This window comes from Gossypium hirsutum, chromosome A08 (genome assembly GCF_007990345.1).
Source record: "Gossypium hirsutum isolate 1008001.06 chromosome A08, Gossypium_hirsutum_v2.1, whole genome shotgun sequence".
NCBI classification, from domain to species: domain Eukaryota; kingdom Viridiplantae; phylum Streptophyta; class Magnoliopsida; order Malvales; family Malvaceae; genus Gossypium; species Gossypium hirsutum.
Window position 1 is genome coordinate 4,688,530 of NC_053431.1, and position 27,114 is coordinate 4,715,643.

General features: G+C 30.0%; 3 protein-coding genes across 3 annotated transcripts; all 3 read right to left on the reverse strand.

Annotated features, from left to right (window-relative positions):
* Positions 1-440: 440 nt before the first annotated feature.
* Positions 441-7,871, reverse strand: LOC121204904 (protein decapping 5). The gene is made up of 8 exons (XM_041075686.1): positions 7,475-7,871; positions 6,304-6,404; positions 5,084-5,158; positions 3,366-4,388; positions 2,866-2,958; positions 1,576-1,746; positions 1,365-1,475; positions 441-922 (listed from the first exon to the last, which is right to left on the reverse strand). Exons 1-8 carry the CDS (start codon positions 7,626-7,628, stop codon positions 776-778), a joined length of 1,875 nt encoding a protein of 624 aa, XP_040931620.1. The 5' UTR covers positions 7,629-7,871; the 3' UTR covers positions 441-775.
* Positions 7,872-11,845: 3,974 nt separating this feature from the next.
* On the reverse strand, positions 11,846-15,991 carry LOC121204905 (PSME3-interacting protein). Its single transcript, XM_041075687.1, has 7 exons — positions 15,827-15,991; positions 15,624-15,698; positions 15,460-15,517; positions 15,321-15,376; positions 14,964-15,026; positions 14,212-14,280; positions 11,846-12,220 (listed from the first exon to the last, which is right to left on the reverse strand). Exons 1-7 carry the CDS (start codon positions 15,881-15,883, stop codon positions 11,987-11,989), a joined length of 612 nt encoding a protein of 203 aa, XP_040931621.1. The 5' UTR covers positions 15,884-15,991; the 3' UTR covers positions 11,846-11,986.
* Positions 15,992-22,220: 6,229 nt separating this feature from the next.
* Positions 22,221-23,172, reverse strand: LOC121204906 (putative RING-H2 finger protein ATL36). Its single transcript, XM_041075688.1, has one exon. The coding sequence runs from the start codon at positions 23,121-23,123 to the stop codon at positions 22,425-22,427; it is 699 nt and encodes a 232-aa protein (XP_040931622.1). The 5' UTR covers positions 23,124-23,172; the 3' UTR covers positions 22,221-22,424.
* Between the last annotated feature and the right edge of the window lie 3,942 nt (positions 23,173-27,114).

Sequence of the window (27,114 nt, forward strand, 5' to 3'; positions counted from 1 at the left end):
AAACAGTACAAAAAAATAGCATCAAAATTCAAAGTTTCCATCATCAAAGGCTGATTTAACATGTTTAAGGATTGAGATTTATTCTCATTTATCCAATGGTTGACATCATTTCAAGAAAATATTCATTGTAGTTGTCACCTTGCCATACAATGAAGATTTCAAGTCTATATACAAATGAATTATTAAAAGTAATTAAAATTAGAATAGACATTATTGTCAATACAAGAGAACATGGCTTCAAGTGCACTGAAACGCATTAATCTCCTACTTATGAGTTAGAGAGAGATTTATGAGTACTTTTAAGCATTGTATCAAAAAGAACAGATATAATCAAATTATTAAATAATAATAATAAATGAATATATGTATAAATTAAATTAGACAACCATAGTGATCTTCTATGTTAAAACAGAAAAGAAAAAAATATTAGGTAACTAAAGTAAACCAAAGCAACCAAACCTTGTCTTTTACTCCTTGGCTAGTGTATGTCCTAATACAGAATAATGTTAAATAGACAAAATAAAAACACTGGGTTTAACATAACAAATGACCCTCACATTAACCAACCATTCAAAACCTAGCAGTGCAATGGAAATCCATTATCTGTCTTTTGGGATTGGTTTTATTTTATATAGTTCATTAGTCTGAATCCTAAAAGCAGCAACCCATTATAGGAGTACATTCAAAGGCCAATCTTTTAATTTGGTCTTGCACGTTCATACATTCTTGGTAATAGTTTTGATCTTACTAATTGTACTCAATTCCCAGTTGCTAACTAGTTGGTACGATTTTCTGTGCCGTATCCCCTACCTCTTCCACCATAACCATAGCCTCTTCCGTAATAAGAACCTCTAGCTCGACCACCATGGAAAGGTCCCCGGCCACCTCTACCGCCACGATGCCTTGGGAAATCACCAAAGGTCTATATAGGTATTGTAAGGAGAAAATTTTATCAAGAGATCATGTTGAAGAATCAAATGCATTATCATATACTGTGCCAGAGATATATGCAAATGCATTACAAGCCTAGAAGCCTTAAACAAGTATGTTTTAACTGTTGTTACTACTTTGGTCAAAGTCTAAATTCCAATTACTCCTGTTAACTATGGTCAACAAAAGGAAAAGAAAATTTCCCTTTTTTCTACAATAATTCTTTAAAAGGAAAACGTATCTTAAACTTATTTTATATATACAGACACGTACACCAATCAAGTGCTTTTTTTGCGTCTTGCACCTCTGGCAATATAAAAGATTCTAGTGCCTAGAGTAAGCAGTCATAAGGTTATTTTTACTCCATGCAAGCATGCATACATAAAAACATTTTAATACTCCTATGATGTGAATAAAGCAATGGAATATAGTACCTCTGTATCCCTCCTCATTTGCTCTGAAAATCTAGTCCTCCCATTCCGTGACCCACCACCAAGAGAATCACAGGACAAGGAATCAAAAAAGTCATCCTTGACATATACAGGCTGCAAAAGAAGAAAATATATAAGGAACAAATGGAATTTGTGAACCAAATTATGGAAACTTGTTTGGCACCAACATGCACGTGCGCTGGCGAGCTCTTACCTTAACCTCAACTTGCGAGGATTCAACACTATCTTCATTTTGTAAATCATCAGCATCTTCCTTAGCTCGGCTACTTTTTCCAAGATGACCCCAAACTTCATCCTTGTTAAATTTCTCGTTCATTGCCGTGAAGTCAAATTCTTCTGTAAATTTGGTTGCCGAACGTGAAATCTGCAGTACCAAATGTTGACATTACTAACAAGCCACAGCCATTGGATTATAAAAGTCATGGTCCTTATAAGTTCACCCATGTTTAGCAAAGTAATAAACAATGGAATAAAGCTTTTAAAGGGGCAATTTGATAAGCAATAAGCCGTAGTTTTCATGTGTATTTTCCTATAGGGGGACTTGCTTGGTAATATCATTATCTTGAAGGGTTCAGTAAACCAAAATTGTTTAAGACTTTGGACCTTTTTTTCCTCTTTTTTTATGTAATCTTCGAAATTTCTACCATAAGAAAATAAATATTATATGAATCATAAAACTCAAAATACTTAAAAAGTTACAATACCAATATCAGTCAATACCACGGTGATACTACAGCAAGAGTACACCATTGCATATCTTAAAAATCTTTTAACTGTTTGTTTTATCTCAACCTTTTAGAGTGAAATAATCAAATTAAACCGACTGAAATGATACTGTGCAATCTGGAAAACAACATATTCTCACAATCACATGAGGGGAACAAAGAGAAGCGTCAGACAAGCATATGCTCTCATGCATCGCTTCCATATGTTTTAGACCATCCAAGCATATCAAACCAGATCCTTTTGGTGAATCTGGAATTTCATTTGAAAAAGAAAAAATCATGGTTTCTTTGCAATCAATCTACTATAATTCTAACCCAGTCAAGTTTAATTTTTTTGTAAAAGGGGAAAGGTTTGAATGATGAAATAAGAAGGCAGGGCAATCAAGTTAAGGTATAGAGACGATGACTCTATCAAGTTATTCATGTTTTGAAATATCGAAAGTTTGACTGAATTCCTGTGGGGTGAAGGGGTATTATAGGTCTGCTCACGCTAACTGTTATTTAGGAACAAATAGATGGAAATAAGTTTTCTATTATCCCAAAACTTCAGAACGTTTCAATTAGTTTCCCTGATATAGGGTGATATTCAAATTAAAACATTTTGTTAAGCATTGAGTGCTATTCCAGAAACTTTCTGAAACTCCCATTCAAGGCATTTTTCCTTATAGACAAGAACTTGGCCAACTCACGCTCAGAATACTAGTATTGCCACCATATTTTAACAACAATCTGGCAATGCAAAGAAACAGAAAATGTACCTCATTTCCTCTTCCTCTTCCTCTTCCTCGTCCTCTTTCACGGCCTCCTCTATAATTATGATACTGATGAGCATGCATTGGAGCTCCATGTAGCTAGAAGGGTAGTGAAGACCCAACAGAATATACATCAAAAAGGGGGAAAAGTGCATATCAGTGTATAACCATTTCAAACCATTATATATATGTATAATTAAAAGTAAGCATCCTAAGTATTTAGAAGAATAAAGCAATAATAACCACTGGTCAAACTAGCTACAACTAAAGAAACCTGGTAATATAATCTCTCATCTGTCAGAAACAAGAGATAAATTGAATGGCTAGTCAGAATGTGTATTCGATAATATATTACTCAAGGGAAAACATTTCTAATTTCAATGAATATATATTTATTAGGAACTTAGCCCATTGTTCAAGAGGGGTCAATAGGCTGAAATTCCTTTCAAGAATTTAGCAATATAAGTTCAGTGGCATCAAGTCACTTTGCAAAACAGAAACAATACCTTATGATCAGAGGGTGAAGGCGAAGGCAATATAGGTTCCTGTCCTTCTGTTTTTGATGGTTGTGGTGGTGCTTGTGCTAATAATGGTGGCGCTGCTTGCGCCGACAATGATTGCGGTGCTTGTGCTAACACAGGTTGTGATGCTTTTGCAGGCCCAGGTGCTAGTGCAGGGGCTGATGTTGTCAGTTCTGGAGATGACACATGAACAACTTCCACATCCTTCTGAGCTGTTTGTGAAGACATAGGCAAAGATGCTGGGACCAGTCCTGGTTGTAAAAGCTGGCCTGGGGTTACTAATGAAGGAAGCATCCCATCATTTAAAACTGAACTTGTTGTCCCAATGGTGGAGGAAGCAGAATCAGCCATGCCTTTGAATGGCATTACAGGATCAGGAACTGTCTTAGTTTTTTCAGAAAAGGGCAACACGACAGCAGTTTTATCTAAAGCAGTACTTGATGGAGGTACCAGTGGCAAGCTACTACTTGGAGCTGCAGTAGGAAGAGTTAAAGCAGAGGCCCTATCTTGATTCAAACTAGTTAATGAGTCCGAAGCTACATTAGAAGACTGTGCTGGAGGACCGGAAGATTGCAAATTCAGTGTGCCTGTACCAAAGGGTGGCAGCAAAAGGGGAGTGTTTTCAGGTAACTGAGAACCTGGCAAATTAGAAGCTGCAGCCGGTAAAGACGCATTCATGGCTGGATATTGCATAGGTTGCTGCATGGAAGATGGCATTGACAAGCCAGGTGGGGGTTGGAGCAAAGGTTGCTGCTGTGGAGGAAGACCATTTGCGGACCCATAGTAACCCTGCCAGTACATCGGTATGGAGAGCCCACTATTTGTGGTTGGAGCAGCTGGTGAACCCCATGGACCTAAATTTCCACCAGGTTGATATAATGGAAGATTGCCTTGAAATGGTGGCCTTGTCAGTCCTATAGATGAAGTTTGGGAACCCATATCTTGCATAGATCCTGAACCAGAAGAAGGCAAGCTGGTGGATGCAATTGCTGATTGGGGATAGTGAGACTGCAAAAGAAAGGAATCCAACAAATGTCAGACAAATTGACTAATACAGAAGAATCTAATTGAACCTTGAAATAATAAAATTGGATTCTCAAAATGCAAATTCATAATGCTATCTGAAACTGAAAGTGACGGTCAAAAATAATCTCAGAGCTAGCCTCAAATTAATTTGATTACACATATCTATGCATCTTAGCAAAAGATAAGACAACTTAAGCAAAATGATGGGAAGGATTGAGGAAAGGGAATTTAGAGGGAAATCAAGGAGAAGGGCGAAGAAATAAAGGAAATTGGAGAAATGAGAGAACTAGGAGCAAAAACCAATAAGAACTAACAGAAAGAACAAAATCTCATATCAATTTTCCAAATTCTTCACAAGTAATTGTTCAAAAAGACTAACAGAAATAACATTGGTGCAGACAAGCTAAACTCTAAACCAAATTCAAATGCCTAGAATATCCTAAATACAAGAAAATGGAAACCATCGGGAAGAAAAAACAAAGTATTTTGGCTCTTTCTTCACTAGAAAGTACAATACTAGCTATGAACTTCAGATGCATAAGTATTTTAAATATCATTCCATATAAATTTGACCCATAAAACTCAAATCCAAGGTAATATTACCGGTTCAAAAAAAAAAGAAGCTATTTATGGTAGTACAATACAATAATAGATAAGAACCATTTTCTTTTCTCCACCTGTATAATAGCAGGATCATTGTGTATAGGTGCCGGAGTCTGAACTGGTGGTGGTGAAGATTTAACCTGCAAGTCCTGAAAAACAAATGCAGAACAAGAAAAATAAGACGATTAAGGCACTAATACTGATAATAGGCATATATAATTTAGAAGAACAAGAAATTTTCTATCTTCACTGAAAGTAAATGGCACCAAACTGTAATCTAGCAAATGAGGCAACTAAATTAAACTGTTTTTAGTACAGGAAAATCTTTTTTTTTTTTTTTAACTCTTGTGCAGATAAATTTAAAACATTGCATTTAATGGTGTGAAATCTGAACTCTCGCCTAGTAGAGCAACTACAACTTTCAATAACAATATAAGCTTAGGCAGAAAAGATTAATTTTACTTATCCGGTCACTCATAAAAGGTCTACAAGTCAAGTATCAATAAATGGCGCACCAAAACCTACTGCTGACCAGACTGAGCTCCAGGTACATATCAGTGACAATCCTAAGACATTCTTAGGAATATACAACATTGTCCAAATTTCATGAACCTTGGCAAAATGAAAGCCAAAAGTTAATAATAATAATAATAACATAGTTTTAATCAATGCCATGGTGAAACCATACACTAATGGCTGCTGAGATATTATGTGTGCTACAATTAGGCAACACATTATCAAAAGACCAATTCTACCAAGAAATCTCCTCTTTCAAAAATAAAAATAAAAAAAAATGCTCAAAATTGTTGGTGTGATTGCATTGTGGCTATATAATACCATAGTGAATAGTTATACAAATATGATGAGAGATAAAATTTCATTTCATAAAGATTTTACAATAGTTTTGTTGAATGAATTTAAAACACCAAGAAAAACTTGGAAAGTATTTTGGTATGGACCAGAAGAACCTTCTAACAAATTTACATGCAATAATAGAAGGGTGATCAAGCAATAAAACAATTTTTGCATTTTTTTTTGGCCTCTTTTGGCCCTAGTCTAGATAGCAAATGAACAACTTATGACACCATAACTAAACCAAAAGAAGATATTTGCAATCAGAGAAAAGCCTTGCTACTCTACAGCAATTGAATGTTTCCTAAAAAAAGCCTTTTACAGCCAACATTCAAATTCAAAGTCCGATTCTTTGTCTACGATCAATATCGAAAGCAAAACTTCATAAAAGGTAGGTAACATCTCTATTAATGTGCATTAGTTCAAATAATATTTGGACTACCTTGATGTCACTTCCACGGAACAGTATATATTCATAAATTTTATCACTTGCTGGCACTTGTGGACCATCTTTTTTCCGCCCTTCCGTTCCAAATGACCTTACTGCGATGTTAAAGGAACAGAAGTTATTTAGAGGAAGGATATAGTCGCATCTTAAAACCCCAAGTATACAAGAATAGTCACTAAAACACAGACTAGGCCTTTCTTAACCATAAGCACAGCAATAACATCGGAAGCAGCAGACTCGGATTTGAAGCTCTAACAGCCATACTCTTCTCTAGCCTGAAAGAGGCAATATCATGTAGATGTTTACACCGAGCTCTATCATTTCATAACATATACAATGCCTTTTTTTGTGGAGGAGGAAGTATTCTTTTTAGTGTAGCAATCTATGTAAATACTAATACCAAACTCTTTCAATTATCACTGCCAATACTTAACCCTTCCCTTATTATTCACTTATTTTTTCAAGTAAATTCCCAACAACCTTCAATTTTCTTTATACAATCATTAGCTATTTTTACAAAACATAACAATTCAAAACCCCTTATTATGGCGAAATTGAGCAATGCCAACTTAATTGCAAATGCATAGTTGTGTAAAGAGAAGTATAATCCAAAATTCTTATGCATTATACAGATGTTATGTTAAAAATACAATAAATGCTGTGATATGTAGTAACTTTGCTGGCAGACAGCACTATTAATTATATTATCCACATTTTACAGGTCCTACAAATATAGATTTACACAAAATGTTTGAAAGTTCATCAGAAAACAAAAAATCAGCTATTTTTCCATATGTTGTCAGCCTTATAACAGTCCCTTTTTTTTGGCATCTCTAAATCACCCACTTGATTTGACATTGCTTTCTACAGTCCAGACCTCTAGTTATATAGTCTAGTGACTTGCTTAACTAAAAACCAGTTGTTTAAACAGTCAACATGCATCTCACTTTAAAACCTTTTATTTATTACACCCAATGACCCAACAAACAACTTAAAGAAATTTTTTTCTAGAAAAAAAGTAAAACTTTTCAAAGCATCCCAAAATCCATTTCACCTTAATGTAGAAAACCCACAAAGTAAAATCCACAATAGAGCTTAAATTTTTTAAAAAAATAAAACCCAAAAATAAAACCCAGAAAAGAAAAAAATTAAAATTTCATTTTACCATTTCTCAAGCCGATGCTGGATTCTTCAGTGTTGATATTAAACAGAACACCTTCATATCTGATTTCAGACTTGGACGTCAAGCTTATCAAGCTGCCTATGTATGAATCGGGAGAGCCAGCAGTTGAAGATCTGGAACTCTCGGTTGAGGCCATGCCCTTTTGAGATTTCTGCAGCAACAACGATGGGTTCTTTCGTTGTTTCCGTCCTGTTTTCTTCTTTTATGGGTCTAAAGTGATGGTAAAATTAAAGCAAATCTGAAAGAGAAAAATGGTGTAAACCGTGAAATGCTGTGAGTGCTAAGCGTGCAAGCCGACCATTGAAGCTTTGTACATTGTTCAATGTGGCCTGTGCTTTTTTAGGTGTTTGTATTGTAAAAGCCCAAAGGCGAAACAATTATATTGACTGTTAGTGGCTATAACCCTATAGTTAAGGGTAGAGGTGTGCAAGGGTAGAGGTGAGCATGGATTGAGTCGGGATATGTTTGGGCCGGGCTTAATTAAAAATTTAAGTTTGTTTGTTAGATTTTAGCCTGGCTCGGCTTGAAAAGTGGACATAAAATTTTAGTCAAGCTCGACCCTGATAAAAATGTTAAAACCTAGGCCTGATTCGGTCCGCCCATATTAATTTTTATTTTATTTTTATATAATTTTAAAATACATATAATATATCAAAAATACTAAAAAATTTTAAAAAATATTTCCCAACAAATTAAAAAATGCATACTTAAATAACACTAATATAGATGCAACTTAATAAACAAATACCTCTAAAATAATAATAAAATTAATAAATATTTTTAAAATAATAACAAAATTAACAATAAAATAAGTTTTATACAATATCCAAACAATAACAAAATAGTAGCAACATAATAGTAAAATGGTAGCAAAATAGGGAGAAAATAATAAGAAAATAATATTTTTTTAAAAAAAATATTTTTTTATCCTTTAGTGAATTCGGGCCGGGCCGGGCCAAAATGCCTTACCAAAGGCTTGCCTTGTTTTTTAAATGAGCATCATTTTTTTATTCAAGCTCATTTTTCGGGCTTATATTTTTATCCAAATCTTCTCACATTTCGGGTAGCCCGACCCATGAACATGTCTAATTAAGAGTGTGTTTGTGTTAAATTTATGGAGATTAAAAAATATTAGTATTTTGACCACTATGTAATGGCATGATAGTTAAAAGTATTTATTGTCCTAAATGTGATTTAGATTCGAGTCGCATTAGTCACATTTAATATTAATGTTTTGTCCTATTGCTGTAATTCATTAAAAAATTTATTAATATTTTCAAATGTCAACTTTGTGTTTGTTTCATTTTGAATAATATTTAAAAAAAATTTTATGAAGATTATATGAGAATATAAAATAAGAATAATTATATTAAAAGTAAATAATATAAAAATATATAGAAAATGGGTATCTTTATATTTGCAAAAGTATAAAAATATTTTTAATCATAAAAAATATAAAAATATATTATAATTAAATAACAATAATGTTTTGAATTTTTTATTTTATAATGGGATCATGAGTTTTGAATTAATTATAATAAATTTTGAAACTCTTTATTATTATACCTAAAAAAATAATTTTTGAATTTTAAAAACTTTGATAAAAATGAAAAATTCTCCCTTAAACACCTTTCCTAATGCATTTTAGTAGGAAGGGATGTATGTAAGTGTAATTTAGGTATAAACATTTGAATTATGAAAAGAACATAATCTTGGGTTAAAATGAAATCAATTGCGCCCCTCATTTCTAATTCAATATTTGTTAACTCGTAAAAAACCTTTAAAACTTTAATGAAATAGGATGGTAAATCATGGAATGATAGATATCTAAGATAAATATACGTAATATTATTCAACAACATATGGGGGAGAAGATAAATTGGTATGGAAAGAAAATTGGAAAAGGAATATTTTCGATAAAATCGACCTACTGACTCCTATGAAGACAATGCCGAAATCAGACACACATATATATATATATATGAACAAACAAATCAAAGATACAAGAATCTATGGGTATTACAGACCTTCAAACTTATAGTTTCCCTCCATGGAAAATTTTCATTAAATGTATTCTTACTAGAGATGAATTAAGGAAGGGGTTAATTATTCATTCTACCATATGCCCCCATGTGGGCCTATAAAAGTAACGAAGTAAAGATTTGTGTTTGTTGGCCTGATGATCAGGATGTTCACCGTTTCATATGTGGTTTAGGTTCGAGTCGTACTGATTATTTTACTATTAAAGCTTTGCCCTCCTCTTATAATTCAAAAAAAAAATATTGTGTTAGAAGCGCTATTCCTATCAATACATCTTTTAATTGCCCTTGATATGTATTTTTTAATACTTTCTTATGAGTTATGCAATGTGTAAAGAAAACCCTAAAAATTTAAACTTTCTAATATCAAATACTATATAAAGTTTTTATACTATGCATTTTTACATATTTAGTCCCTCTATGTAATTTGGTCATTTCTAATTTTTTAACTATTTGAAATGTGTATTTTTAATCTTGACATCAATTGTTTTCATTAATCTGTCAAATAATTCAACGTGACTTATTTTTTAAAACATATTTCGACTAAAATCGAGGGGAATGATGAGGGATGTATTAAGTAAGCTTGATGACTATAGAATTTCGTTTCTACTTTGATCGGTTTTCCTAATTAATGAAGCTTATGCATTTTACCTAAAAAAATGCCAAGTGATATATTCCATATTACCACATGTTCTAAAAAATAGTAAAAAAAATTACCTTTGAAATCACATATAACGAAAATTAGAGGAACAAAAAATTATAAAATTTTAATAGAAAGATTGAATTTGCAAAAAAGAAAAAAATGGCACAATGACCATTCATAAAATTTTACCTTTTTAAATTAGCATGTTTGGGCAAACTGAAGGTAAAAAATAAAAATAATGGTTGAAAGTCGTAAACGGCGAAATAGAAAAAAAAATCAAGTTTTAAACCATATAATACTTTATAGTTTTGAATAAAATAAAATTTAAATATATTTTATAAATTTGATTTCATTAAAAAATTAAAATAAAAAGATGTTAAAATTTAAAAATCTTGATCATATACACAATTTAATGCAAGTAGAATAGTCTGCAAATGACCTATAAAGTTAGGGTTTGATGAGTGGAATAGGATTTATGTTTGTATAAGTGGATAGAGTTAGCCATATAATTTACATCCATTTTCGTTGTATAACTGAAAAATTATTTTATGGATTCTTTTCATTATATTATTCATGGTTTGGAGTTTAAAGTCTAAAGATCGGGTTTAAGGTGTAAGATTCAAGTTTGAGATTCGGAGTTCAGGGTTCAAGATAAAAAGATTATCAAAACTATGTGTCAGTAACATGGAAAAAATTATTGAAATGTTATTAAATAATTGTAAAGGAACCATAAATGATGTGATGAAATTGACCCATAAAACAATTTCTCCATTAAATTAAGTTATTGAATGAAATTAATGATTTTAAAATTAATATTTTCATATAAACAGATTTATATGTATGCAATTGAGCTATATTTTACATGTATATAATATATATAATATTTAAAAAAACACATAATTTCAAAACAATACACTAAAACATGACAATATTGTATGTTTATCGATACGATCTTGACTACTTGGTTAAAATAATAATATGACAAAAGAGTAAATATTATTATCATTTATATATCCTATTAATTAAACCAATGACTGAATTGATATCATTGATTAATCGAATACCAACTCGGTTAAAAAATTATAAACATATCATTCCGAAAATAAAATAAATCATAATAATCGATGGCATCTTAATCTTTTTATTTTAACAAAAATAAAGAAAAATATACATATATTAATATTTGAACCCACATCAATTGAATTAGTAAAACCTTAAATTTACTACTCACTTAAAATTTTATTTTAATATTTTTTATACATTTTTTTATATGCACAATTTATTATCTTCATATCTGTATTATTAATAAAACTCTTGACTGAGTTAATATCACTAGTTAATTAAGTATTAACTCTATTAAAAAATTATAAAAATATTTTTTCATAATTAAAAAAATCATATTAATCGAAGATATTTTAATTTTTTTACAACAAAAAACCAAGAAAATGGAAAGGCTCAATTCTCAAAACTCTATATTGTCGTGACTCTGCATGCACAACTTACCATAAAACATGCATGGTTATAATTATAATTAAAAAATGAAAAGGCTCAATTCTCATGCTCTATACTGTTTTTTTTTTTTGGGGGGGGGGGGCAAACTAAAAATGAAACTTCAGCTTATTTTGTTAAAAAATAAGTGAACTTGAATCACTTTCCAATCAAGCTCCTATGTGATCTCAAACTTCCCTAATTAGAGATAAGTGGTTCATTCATTGTGTGCTTCAAAGGGCATGTGCCCACATAGGATAGAAACAAGATTCCATAAACTATATCAGTAATAGTAATTCCAGTAATATTGAAAATAAAATAATCCTAATCATCATCTTCACTTTCATCACTGTATGAAACAAGACCAGTCTTAGCAACATTAAGGGACTTATCGGGATCACTTTTAGGTGATTCCACATTATCAACATCAGGTGCTTTTGTTCCACTTACGAGTTTTTCCTCCGGCTCAGTTTTTGCCCTTTTTGCTTGTGGCTTCACTTTTATGAGCATACCTAGAGGCCGAGTGGCTGGATTCTTCTTCCCAACTGTTTTTTGTTCCTGCAAGCAGAAACAATAACAGTTTTTAAAAGCGGCAAAGTATGGCCGGTAACTACTTTAGTGTCACAGCCTTCAACGTAACGGGCTTCACCAGGTCATCAATCAATCAAAGATGCAAAGGTTAGAAATCAACTTCATGTCGTAGGAAACAAAGGATGCAATCAATTAGATTATTCGTAAAATGATACCTAAACGATATCATTTTTCTCAAATTGGTACCTAAACTTTTTTATAGTAAAAAAATATATCTAAACTATTCTTCTGTTACTCATTTTACCCCAAACCATTACACCAGTTAAAATTTTTTTCCAGCCAATGAGAAGTTGACACATCGTATGAACTTTTGGATTTCTTTTTTACCTTTTTATTTATTTTCTTTTAATCTATTCTTTTTCCTTTTTTTATTCATTTTTTTTTCTTCTTCCCTTTTCCCTGTTTTGTTTCTTTCATTCCCAATAATGTAATATTTCTTTCTTCTTCTCTATCAAAGTACTCCTGAATCAAAATCCAACAGTAAGGTCGGACTTTTCAAGATTCAAAGTATGCAGATAAATAATAAAACTTCTAAAAAATGCTACTCATTTATCAAAGATGCATTAAACTTGGTTTCTGGCATGATCCTTTCATTAAACCTTGCAAAAACATAACCGTCCTCCATAGAAATATGCAAAGACTTGAAGCCCTTTCAAGTCTTTCATCAATCTTGAAATATAATCAGCAAATTAGATTTCAAAAGCAAACCTAGAAAAAAAATTGTACAATTTTGATTAGGGTATTTAGTTTTTGCAGGAAAAAGGGTTTGGTTTTAAAGATTAATTTTATATTTATCTTTAATGATTGGAAGTTTTTTAGCCTTAATACATGACAGACCAAATGATTCTCAGAAATTCAATATTTTAATTCATGTTAAGAGTAAACTAAGAACCGTCTGGATCATCTTTGCAGAAATTTTAATTAGTCAATATAAACTAGATTTAAACCTTCCTAATCCTTGCTATTTGCACATCTTTAGCCATCCATGACAAAAACGAAATTAATTTTTTTTTCTAAGAGATCATGAATAGAAAGATCAAACTGGAGTTTTCATGAACCTCCTTTTATTTTTTTTCCCTCCAAAATTTTTAAATAATTTGAAAGATTAGAATTCATTGAATTATTCCAGATCTAGTTGTCCTGGGCATGGCTTGCATTAAAATATGAAACCCACTGGAAATCTTGGTAAAAAAAAACCTTAACATCAAATTATTGAGGAAGAAGAAAGAAATGTGAAAAGAGAGAGAGAAAGAGAGAGAAGGAAGAAAGATAAAAAAGTAAATAATTGAAAAATGAAAGAAAAAAAATAAGATTTCTCTTAAAGTTTAATATGATGTGTCAGCTTCTCACTGGTTGAATTTATTTTAGACGGATGTAATAGTTTGGGGTAAAACGAGTAACGGAAGAATAGTTTATGTACCACTTTTGAACAAAAAAATGTTTAGGTACCAACTTTGGAAAAATGGCACAGTTGAAGTGCCACTTTATGAATTAAGCCATTAGATTACACGGAAATGGAACCTGAAAATACACCAAAACTAGGCTTAAAGGTCAAAAAAGCCCTTAGTAAAAAAATGAAAATTTCATTGAGCCCTTAAAAAGAAGTACACCCTATTCGGTCCTTATTGACCAAAATGTCAGCATCCTTCTATGTGTCATCTCCAGATGGCTGTCGTCAGCCATGTCAGCAAAATCAATTGTAAAACAGGTCAACTAACAGGTTTCATCAATGGAAGGACCTAGTTGATTGTTTTTTTGGTCATTAAGGACTCAATAAGGTGTACTTTTTTTAAGGGCTCAATTGATTTTTTCATTTTTTACTAAGGGTTTAAGCCCTCAAACTAATTACCTAATCATAAGGCATAACAGCTCAGTCAATTCCTAAGCATAGTTAAGGTCCGAACCATAAAGTTCAAGAGATTAAGTGAAAGCGTGTTAGTAATTGATTAGGAACCAACCTGGTTTGCAAGAACAGGCGGTGTTTCTTTTAGTTCAAGCACGATATTGGACTGTGCTGCAACTGCTGCCTGAAAAGAAAACAAACACTAGTGGCTAAGATGAAATAAAACATAAGCAAACAACAAAGAAAATGGTTTTACAAATATCAATATGGCTAAGCTAAACAAGTAACACAACTATTTGTATGCTTCCCAAGAAGATTTATCTAGCAAGACAATAGTTCCAGTGGTAATCTCACATATTGCTAAAGTAAAAGCTCTCTGAAAACTTGCATGACTGTTTGTAATTATCTGAAGAGTCAAGGCTACAACTTAGCACCTTAAATAAACAATACATGGCATAAATCATGAAAACAAAATTTAAATGACTATTCTCAATCAAATATTCAGTCTTTAGTGATCTTCCAAATGGAAAACAAGCAGTTGATGAATGCATGGATTCTTGAATCTAATGATCAAAAAGCAGATGCGGTTCCAGGAATTTTCAGTTGAATATTGGTGTGTTTGAACTAATAATAAAAAAATGGGCCTTAAGAAACAAATATCACAATGATTCTTGTAACTTTATATATATATAGCAAATTGGCAGTTCTACCATTAAAATTAAGATACATAACTGAGAACTCAAAATAAAACAATGGCCGTCAAATTATCAAGGAAGAAGGAAAGGTTGATCAGCCAAGCACAACAAGATACGGATAATTCAATTTTAATACTTTTTTCATAGTGAAAAATGTGAGATAGAAAATTACTTGGAAACTTCGCAACTGTTCAGCTTCCTCATCCGCCACTTGTCGTTCATATTCCCTTCTTGACTACATAAACCAGAAAAATATCAGAAATTGGAAAGCATAACAAAAGAAGGGCACTCAGTTATTTAGGAATGGTAGCACCTAATAGAATATATATACATATATGTGTGTGTGTGTGTGTATACACACATTATAAACCTCTAGTAATTGGTGAAAGCATCAATTTTTTCCGCAATCAGAAAGAAGACACAATACAATCAGCAGGAGAAAAACAATCTGCAATCATTGCAAAAAAAGAGAACAATTTTTTTCTCTAATTTCAACAGCTTCCATGATATTTATTAAAGTAGAACTCACCATCTCCAATTTATCAAGAAACTCAGTTTCGTCTTCATCCAAAGCTTTGGGTGGCCCTGAAAATGAAGAAGTGTTTAAAGCTTTAGCTCTTAGATAAATACATTATAAAATAACAGCAATCTAAAAGTTAAGCACTCACTATGTTTGAACCGTTCATTAAACTCTGCATCTTTCTTGTCTTTATTTTCCTTCAAAATCTGCATTAAAAGGATTAAAAAAAGAACGGTTCATCATTTGAGCATCATTGGCTAAAAAAAAGAAGAAAAAGAAAAATAGCAAATTTATTAGGGTCAATAAAAAAACCTCGTACAGAGGCCTATCCCTCTGGGCAGTGCCATCTTCAATTCGTTCACCTCTAGTTCTTTTTGCTTCATCTAACTGCCATAATTATCCAACCCAGACAATAATCAACACTGAAGAAGGAGATTTTGATCATAACCGGGGAATGTAAAAAATTAGGGTTTAGCATTGGAGGGGCTGAGAGAGTGGTAAGAATATAAAACTACCTGTTGCTCGGAGACGAAGTTCATCAATTTAATTGAATGCGACGATTCCTCTTCCATTTTTCGAATTTCAGAGCACCAGCTCCAGACAAATTGAAATCACTGCACCTCCTAATTTAACTCGATTTGATCTGATTTTTCTTTTTGCTCCCAAAGCTTCGATAAGAGAATGGCGCATATATCTATTATGGTTAAAATATGTTTTTAGTCCCTATACTTTGTCAAAATTTCATATTTAATCCATGTCCTTAAAAAGTTAAAAATTAAGTCCTCCAATATTTTTATTTAAAATTGGTTAGTTTGGAATTTTGATTAGGTTATTTTGAATGATATAGCATATGATTAACAGAAAATAAAAATAATAAGTTGGCAAATTTTTGGTAAAAGTATCATGAGGCCTCTATATTAGGAGTCAAATTGTATTTTACCCTATTTACTCAAAAAATAGACTAATTAGTCTTTGTACGGTAAATTAAAGAGCAAACTAATTTTTTCTATTAAAAATTCCATCCATTTCTTCTGTTAAAAACCGGTGTAGCTGACTAAATAACTAAACAAATACATGTAATCTGTCACGTGTACCTCTTGTTGAAGAACAAGGAGCAATTTTTAACAATATAAATAGATAATTTTTTTAACAAAATAATCAGTTTGCTCTTGAATATAACATATAAGGACTAATTTATTTATTTATTTAGTAGAGAGGGCAAACTGCAATCTAACCCAAGTATAAGAGCCTTTATGACACTTTTACCACTAATTTTGTTAGAAACTACCAACAATGATGATGATTAGACTATGATTTTTAACTTGAAGAAGTAAGATGATTTAATTAAAATTATAGCCACGGTGATCAAAGATATCGTTCTCATGGAGATTAAAATTACTAGTAATTACTGTCTTTTAGTTATTTAACCGAATAATTCGAGTCATTTATGAAAAACTAAAAGTACCTAAATTAATTAACTAACGAACATGATAAAGGACAAATCAAGAAAATAAACGATTAACAACCAAGAAGCGAAATAACACCTAGAAAAGAATTCACCTAAACTTCATCTGTCACTATCAATCAATTTATTTACATAGTAACTTGATTTCATTTGTCATTATCAACCTAATTTCTTTACTTAGTAACTTGATCCATAGAAATCCTTAAAATTATGCTAATATCTCTTTCGAGAATAAGATTAATATTGACTCTAGGTTTATTAATTGAAATTTCTTTCCAATTAAAACTCGTATTATTGCATTAACTCGTGCTATGGACTCCCCCTATTAAATTTGACTCTAATCTGGTAAATTTATAGTAGATTTGACTCTAAAGGCAAGACTTCAAGAATAGTCGTGCTTGAAAATAAAAACATTCAATATATAATATAACCGAAATAAATAAAGAAACTCATGATAATCTCCTAAGAAATCAACTAGGAGTCTTCAATCTTGACGAAATCTACTTCAGAATCAGCTTCAATGGTGCTTGTCGTAACCATTTTTTGGAAAAACGGGAATCGATCTGGATTTTGAAAATGAAAACGAAAAATTGGGAGTCGCCACCAACGCTTTTTGATGAGGTATGGTCGGGTCACCTTAAATTAATCATTTTAATAAAAGTTAAGATTTACTAAAACGATAATTTTTGGTCTACGAAAATCAGAAAATGAGTTCGGGAGTCGGTTACGCACGAGGAAGGATTAGCACCCTAGCAACGCCCAAAATTGGTACCTAGTTGATTAATTAGTGTCTTTGTTGTCGAAAACTTGAAAACTTGAAAGACTTTGAAATACAATCCCTTTTTGCAAAAATGCTTAAATGTTAAAAACCTTCTTGTCTCGAAGTAATAAAACACCATGTCCAGTAAGTTAGGACACGGCATCTCGAACTTGAGAACAAGCTTGCCTTTATTTAAAAATTCGTGTATTTCGAAAGGATATTCGGTTAGTCAGGGTGAACGAGGAAAATCGAAACCCAGTAAGTTAGGGCACGTCTCCTCGAATTTCTAAACGCCGAATATTGCCTTTACTTACAAAAATCTTATTTCGAGATAACAAAATGTCATACACGGTGAGTTAGGGCACAACACCTCGTATCTCCGAGAATAAGCATTTTTCAAAACTCGTATTACGATTTAAAAGAGTAGTCCGTTATTTAGATTAAACGAGAAAAACCGAAACCCAGTAAGTTAGGGCACAATTATCTCGAATTACCAAATACAAAATATCATTTTTATAAAAGAATTATTTTAAGGCATTAAGTAAAAAAAGAATTATTTTAAGGCATTAAGTAAAAACATAATGTAATTTATAGTAATACATAAAAGCATATTATGATATTAGTAATAACGTATAATAGTGAGTGATAATAACGAGTAATTATGAAAAGATGACGTAGAAGCAAGGTTAGTAATATATAAATATAAACAAATGCGTGAGAAAAATGAAATGATCGAATTCATAATTAAATTAACGAATAAATGAATATAAAGACGGCGAAATAAAATGATAATGATAGCGGTAATAATAATATAAAAGCGCATACATATACGTATCAAGGTACCTACGTAATAATAGAAGTAATAAGAAATATAAAAATATATATATATACGTAACAATAATAGTACGATATTAAAAGACACATATGCATGGTATATAAAAATGTACAAGTAATATAATAAAATTACATAGTATATATATACGTTAGTAATAATAAGGATGATACAAATAATGAATGATTTGAGATTTGAAAGAATTTACAAAGATATAGATAAACAGATGATTAAACGATGATAATGTGAGTAATGATATACATAAGCAAAATAAATACGCAAAAGTATGTATATTTATATATATATCGTTAGTTAGTATAAAAGCAATGGTGTATAGATAATTATATATAAAATGTTAAAAAGTAATGATACAATAGTGATGATGATGGAAGGTGTAATAATAATAGTAGCAATACAGAGATAATGATAAAAATAAAGAAACATTATATGAATATATATTGAATTTAAATATATGATAATATTGAATGTGTATAATGTGTACATGAAATGGGATAAATACATGCAACTAGTAATACTAACAATATATATATATATAATATATGTAAAGGAATATACAATACACATATATTAGAAATAATAATGCAAAAGAGAAAAGAAAAATAATTAATAGTACCATATAATACATTAAAAAATGAAGATAAAAATAAAAATAAGTATATAATAATATTAAAAGCATATACATAATATATATAATATACCAAACAAAATATACGCATAATATATTAAAATATATACATAATGTACATAAAATATACGTATATACATATTTATATAATACTTAAAAGGAACAAATATATGTAATAATGCTAATACATATATGCGTAGTACAATGTATATACACTAAATGAATATATATATATAACATACAAATACATTAATAAAAAAACAATAATATTAAGCTATTAATAATACTACATAACATATATATATATAAATATTAAGCAAGAATGATCATAATGAGATGCTAATAAATAAATATAAATATGATAACAGTAATAAAATATACTAGTATTAATAATATGAGAATTAAGATAGAATAATGAGAAAAATTAAGAAAAGGGATGAAATTGAATTGAAAATGGAATTTATGGGGCGAATTTAAAAGAAGTAAAAGAAAGGGGGACTGATTTGAACACGCAAGCACATAGGAGAGCCTAAAGGATCAAATAATCCAACCTTTCTAAACGACGCCGTTCAAATATTCCTCCTTCAAACGGGCAGAGGACTAAATTAAAACAGAATTAAAATTTCAAAGCTAAATTTAAAAATATGAAAAGACCTGATTAAAACAGAAAAAATTGCGGAAGGACCGCATAGGCAATTGTCCCAACTATCAAAACGCGCGGACCCTTTTGTGGAGCAAGTCGGTTCCGGGTCGGGTAAGGCGAAACGACGTCGTTTTGGGGCTTATGGATGCCGACCAAAACGACGTCGTTTTGTATTATCTATATAAGTTAAAATCTTGCTTTTTTTTACCCATTTGCTGTCTGTTTCTAACAAAAATTTAAACTTTTATTTGCTCTCTCTCTGCAGGTCCAAGTCCGGTCAGGTCCCGGCGAGCTACCATCGCCCTCCGCCGCGTCTCCGTCGCCATTTACTTTTTTATTTCTTCATATTACATATTCATGCATATACAAATGTGAAATGAATAGATTTGGCCATGAAGTAGAAACAAAAAAAGGAAAGAAGAGTCACCTTGGCCCTTCAGTTTTAATTTCTCGGGTTTTTGGGTTTGATCTGATGCAATATTCTTACTTTTGATCTCTGGAGTTGCTGTTTTTTTCTCAAAAAAAGATTGAAACTTTTTTGTATATATATATCAAAGATTGCCGAGAGCGTTACAATGGTTTTCTGCTCGGCCTTTTATATCTATTACATTTTTCTATTTTTGCTTAATATCTGTCTATTCCTTCACTTAATGCTTGCAGGTGCAGAGGCAGTGGAGCAGAGGCCACTTGCTGTCGACGTGACTGGAGGCGGTGGGATAGGGTTTCTTAGTTTAGGTTTTTTCTTTTTTTAATTTTGTGTTTGGGCTGTAATGGACTTGGGTTAATGGGTTTAGTGTAGGTATTTAGGGCCCAAAATTGGGCTTATACAGTGCTTTTCGAGTTATTTTCTTGAGTAGTCTATGTCGGCTCACTCATATCTTCTTTTTCTTCTTTTACCATATATACGTATTAGAATGCCCGAAAAAACTAAAACACACGATTTCTCACAGTTTAGGGTGCAAATTCATGAAATAAACACGACCGTGTTGGTCACACAATTGTGTGGTCAAACCATGTGGCTCCTGTAACGTGCTTTTATTTTCCGTTGTTGGCTTCTTTTGCTTCCAAATACTCTCCTAAGTATAAAAATATGAAATTACAGGATTAGGAGTATAAAATTCACCATTAACATGAAATAATCACCCAAAATCGCATTAAGAACGTGATTAAAACATGTTACTTTTAGCACTTATCACTCTCCTACTCACATTTGTATTTTTTATTTCATGTTGCTTCAAGCTTTTTTTTTTTAAATCAATATTTTTAACATATTAGCTCTTTTGGTTAGATGGTTAAATAATTATACTTACATCATTGAGTCTCAAGTTTCATTATTTTTATAAGCATATTAATATATTTTTTATTTCATGTTGTTTGAAGCTTTTTTCTAATTAATGAATATAATATTTTCAATTTTTTTTTATTTTTAATCAGTATTTTTAATTAATAACTCTTTTATTTATAAAATCAAATAATTATTACAAATATAATTTGTTTTAATAAATATAAATTTTAATTAATTATTTCAAATATCATTATGTTATAAAATATTACACATATATGTGTTACATGACTATAAACATATCACGAGTGATGTAAATTTTATGTTGCTACATGACTATAAATATATGTATAATATTTATTTTTCAATCCATACATAAATTTTAGTATTATATATTTTTTATGTGTATTTAAAATATTTTACATATAAACATAATGATTAAAAATGTAAATTTAAAATAGTTAAAAATATATTTTATAAATTCATATCAAAATCTATCTTCTACATTGTTTTTTTTTAAATTTAATAATTTTAAAAAAAATAAATTTATAATGAGATAATAATTTAATATATATTTGGACTATTTATTTATTCATGTGTAGATTTTCTTTTTGGATTATATTTTAAGTATTTTTCTTGTATTTGTATTATTTGAGAGTTTGTTTGTATTATTTAAATTATTTATTTTTAATGATTCGTTAGAAATATTTAGTGGGGTTTCACAAATTATATTTTTTTAGTTTTTGATTTCTCAAACTAAATTAGAAAGTTCATTGTGAATGATGGGGGTTTCCAACCTAGAGAATGAAGCTAAACAAATAAAAAGAAGAAATATTTTGAAGTAACTCTTTCAAAACTATGGGGTACTTTCAACCCAAATTTTCCAGTGGAACTCTTTGTGGCCATAAGTTAACTCAATCATGCATAATAATGCTATCTAAGAACGTGTTGCTTTCTTTAATTATTTATATCGGTGGTTTGATGGCTTTGTTGGTCATAGTGTTGCATTGTTAAGCAGATAAAATGATTTAAATCTATGGAATCATGAGATGAGAGAAGTGGATGTGTTTCATTTATTTCAAAATTTGTCAATGAAAGTTTCCCTATTTATTCAGTGAACCTTCTGTGCATAAATATACTAAGAAACCTTTAACATAAGAAAAGGAATGTCAGTTGTTCCCATGACATTAAGTGTTATTTCATCAAACCATTTCCGCAGATGTTCAAGGAACATTCATCATATTGGGTTTCTTATTACATCATTGTAGAAGACATCATATTTGGTGTGCTTTTGCAATATATGGTTTTGTTCTTACTGCTATTGTTTTGTTTTCAAAGGTTTGCAATCTCTTTTTCTCAAACTGTACCTTTAAGTTTTATATTTGCATAAACTATCATTTACAGCTCCAACAAATTATAAATCTTAACAAAAGTTATCCAATAACATTGGAAATAAATGGAAGAATGAAAAGTTCACATCTAAGCCTAATTCGTTGGCATCTCGAACCGGCAAATAGGACAATAATGGCTCTGCTTCAGCCACTTCACGATGCAATCGACATGAAAAGTATGAGAACAAGGCATCTGAGAAGCATAAAACCCAACCTCCAGCTCCTCCAAACATATTATGCAATCTTCTTCATCTCCAGCTTCTACTTTGACCACCTTTACCATCTCCTTAACCAATGACTCTTTAGCCGGAACCATATCATAGTTACTGCTTCCAAACTCCAATGCCGATTCAGCCAAAGCTCTTCCCATCAAAACCTCGTCATTGTGAACAGAATCGTGTTCCACAGTGGAAGCATGTATCAGTGATCGTAAGGGCAAGACTTCAGGAATAGTTCCTATGCTACGCATCGCACGTACAAAAATTTCATGAACGAAGTTATGATAAGCAAGGGAGGCCGTGTTGATTCGGAGCCTTCTAAACGTGGGAAACAGAACTTGGTGAAACAGGTGCTGGTTTTCCATAATGTCGAGCTCGAAACGAAAGGTTTCTCGTAAGGACGCACAGTTGGTGATGGTGGAGATGTCTGCTAAGCAATCATGGTGGACGGATAGGAGAAGGAAGTCAAGGGTTAATTCAATATTGACGAAAGCAACATCATGAGATTGTGAGATGAGGTTATCTTCAAAAGTTTGGTGGTGAATGATATCATACTGGTATGGAGTTGAAGCCATTAAGAAAGAGTTGAGAAACAAGAAAGCTTTAAACTAGAGAAGAAGGAAAGGTTGAAGAAATCAGATTGTTTTGAAGTTTGTAACACTGGTAAGACTATTTTATAAGAGGACAAAGATGGTTTAGAAGTATTGGATTAGGAAAAGGAAATCTCACTTGTAAATATAACATGTATTAATAACTCCTAATAAAGAATAACAACGTAATCCCCTAAATGCCCTCCCTGGAAAATAAAAGGAAATTTTTTTTTAAGGATGGCAATTAAGTTATAAATTTTAAGGGATTAAAGTATAATTTAATTTAATTTAATTTAATTTATTTTATTTTTTTATGATTAATTTTAAAAAATTTGAAATTTATATTTGAAATATTTTATAATATTTATTTTTAAAATTTTAAATATTATTTTTTAAATATTAAATATATTTTTTAATAATATAAAATATTTAAATATTTCAAATATATGACCTTTCAAATTCATTATTAGTTTTATAATATTTTAAATATTATTTAATTTGTTTTATAATATTTTAAATTATAATTTTAAATTATTTTAAAGGTATTCAAACCATTTTTTAAATTCTATTTAAAAGTTAAAAATAATATTTTATTTAAAAAATGAAAATTAAATTAATTAAAAAAATAAAAAAAGATTTATTAAAAAAGATTTATTTGTTAAAAAATAAATTTATTTAAATATATATATATCTTAAAAATAAAAATTTAAATTAAAAATTAAAAATATATATTATAACTGGTCACATCATATCAGTGATGTAACGACTCATGAAGTTAAATATTAATTAAAAAAAAGTCAATGTTATATAATGGGGGTTTGGTCCCCCCTTCAGAACAAAGAAAAGAGGAAAAAAATGTAAGTTTCTTAGAATTTTTTTATATATTTTATAGTTATTGTAATATAATAATTAATTTTATTGTTTCGTTGATCCTCGATGAAGTGTGATTCGTATTTGCTCCAAAACACATTTTAATATCTGCATAATATAAAAAAACGATAAAGTGTGATCCGTATTTACTTCAGAAGACATTTTAATATCTGCGTAATATAAAAAAAACATATATAAAATATAATTAATTATTATATTACAATAACTATAAAATATAAAAAAATTCTAAGTAACTTACATTTATTTTTCCTTTTTTCTTTGTTCTGAATGGGGACCAAACCCCCTTTCTATAACATTGGCTTTTTTTTAATTAATATTTAACATGACTCGTTACATCATTGACATGATGTGACCAGTTATAATATATATTTTTAATTTTTAATTTAAATTTAAATTTTTACTTTTTAATATATATATATTTAAAAATATTCATTTTTTAACAAATAAATCTTTTTTTAACAAAATTTTTTATTTTTTTAATTAATTCAAATTTCATTTTTTAAATAAAATATTATTTTTAACTTTTAAATAGAATTTAAAAAATGGTTTGAATATCTTTAAAAATAATTTAAAAATCATAATTTAAAATATTATAAAATAAATTAAATAATATTTAAAATATTATAAAACTAATAATAAATTTGAAAGCTCATATATTTGAAATATTTAAATACTTTATATTATTAAAAAATATATTTAATATTTAAAAAATAATATTTAAAATTTAAAAATAAAAATAAAAAATAATATTTTAAATTTAGAAAAATAATTTAAAAATATATATTTAAAATTTTAAAAATATATATTATAAAATATTTCAAATATACATTTCAAGTTTTTTTTAAAATTAATCATAAAAAAATAAATAAAAATAAAAGAAACGAAAGTCAAAAAAGTAAAAAAGAAGAAGAAGAAGAAAAAAATAACAGCGGGGTGGTGTCAGGGAATTTGGTGGCACCAAGTTAATTGACTTCACCAGAAAATGGTAAATTTTTTTAAGTCCCCCTATATTTTTAGAAATTTCAGCATTTTCTTAATATTTATACTGGTGGCGCCATTCTACGTAACTCCACCAAAAAAATAATTTTTTTTTCGTGGATGCTGACGTGGCATGTTGGTGGTGCCAAATGATTTGGCTCCACCAACTTTTACTATAGATTTCAGGTCATTTTCGTATTTAATTAAAAAAATGGGTTATTTTGATAATTAATTAAATTTTTAGGTTATGCTTATTAAAAAGACGGAGCCCTACATTCTACCCTGGTAGTTTGTTGTACCATTTTTAGATCATGTAGAATGGTTTGCTTTATTTAAAAAATAATTATTACAAGAAATGGGAAATATTCTGATTTGAGATATGCGAAGATTCATGTTTTGCCATCTATCATTTAAAGATTGTACTAACATTTTATCAATTATCCATGTCTATGCTTTCTGCTTTAGTTTTACATTCTGTTTGTTTTTCTCATAAAAAGTTCTCATCTTGCCTATTATAGTTGTGCTTGGGTCTTGCACCACTCCATGTGAGGGAATGTAAAGAAAGGAGCCCTACCCAGTACCCACTTCCCTGACGGCTTGTGTATTTTTTTTTTGAAAGCTGTTCTGTTTTTAGATAAAACATAGAGAAGTACCTAGTATAAGTTTTTTTCTTTTGAAGTTTCCAATTCTCCTAATAGAATTTATACAATTAATTCCCGTGTTTTTTCATTTTGAGCAATTTATTTTTTTTCTTTTACGATCTTCTAACTTTACTTTTTTTTCTTTCTCTTTTACTTCTCTTTTAATGTATTTTTTCTATGTTTTTTATTTGTTAAAACTAAAGAGGAAGAAGAAAAGGAAACTAAAGAAATAAAAGGAAAAATTAAATTTTCAAAAAAATAAATTTATAAGGACGAATTTTAACAAATCGAAAACATAGAAAAATTACGTTAAAAGACAGAGAATGGAGAAAAACAAAGGGAGAAGCAGAAGAGAATGGAAAAAAAAGTTAATCCTTTTACCGTAATTAAGCAATAAATCATCAAAATTACCGGACCAAACTTCAATTCATATATAATATGACTCTATTAAATATTTACAGCCTTAAATTACGAAAACGAGGTCCTAATACTTCATTTTCAATAATTACTTGATTTTTGAACTAAACCACTCATACTAACTTTAATTTCAGTTGGTTAAAATTTCTGACACCACTGAAAAACGGACTGTTACAATATAACCCTTCCACACGACCTCAAGTCTCTCACACAACTTGGCCACATAGCTGTGTGACCCCTGTTGTACAGTTTTACCCAAAATTTTATGATATGTTCAGTTTAGTCCCTATATAGTCCTAAAATTATTTTTAGAGTTTTTATTCACTCAATTGAGTCCCTGATATTCGTATATGCTGGAAGTTAAGATTTAAATAATTAAATTGCTATTGTTATATGCATGATATGTGAATGACACATGCCTACTGTCATTGTATTTTTTTTATAAAATGTTATTGCTATTTTGCTTCTATCTTATTGATTGCAAGTTAAGCATGTCCACTGCGACTGTTGAACTGAATACATGTTAAGCATATTTACTATTTTTGTACTGTTTTGTTACACGCATGACATTTTGCATTGCATCTCCCTTCCATTTCCTTTTAAATTCGACCAAAAATAGGGGAATTTGCAAATTGTCACCCCGTGCTCTTAATTTGGGAAATTTACATGTGCTCTTAAATTCATATATTTCCCTTCCTTAAATTCCAATAAAATTAGAATTCCACCAACTTTTTATCTCCTTTTCCTAATTGGATTTTCATATTGCCCATTTTCATATACTAATAGAATTTGCTCTCCATCTTTTTATTTATTCTCTTTTTATTTTCTTTCTCTTTTCTTTACATCATATTTTCATCCTAATTGTTGATAATTATTTTGTCTTCTCGAATCAACTTATCCTCCATACAATAGTTTTTTCTATCGATTCTGTAATTGTCGTCAAATAGCATCCTTAATCCTTGCCAAGAACCAGTACGTCCATCTCGTTTCCGATGTTTAGATCCCAAATTTTTGTAATGTTATTATTCAACATAAATCTTTCATTCGGT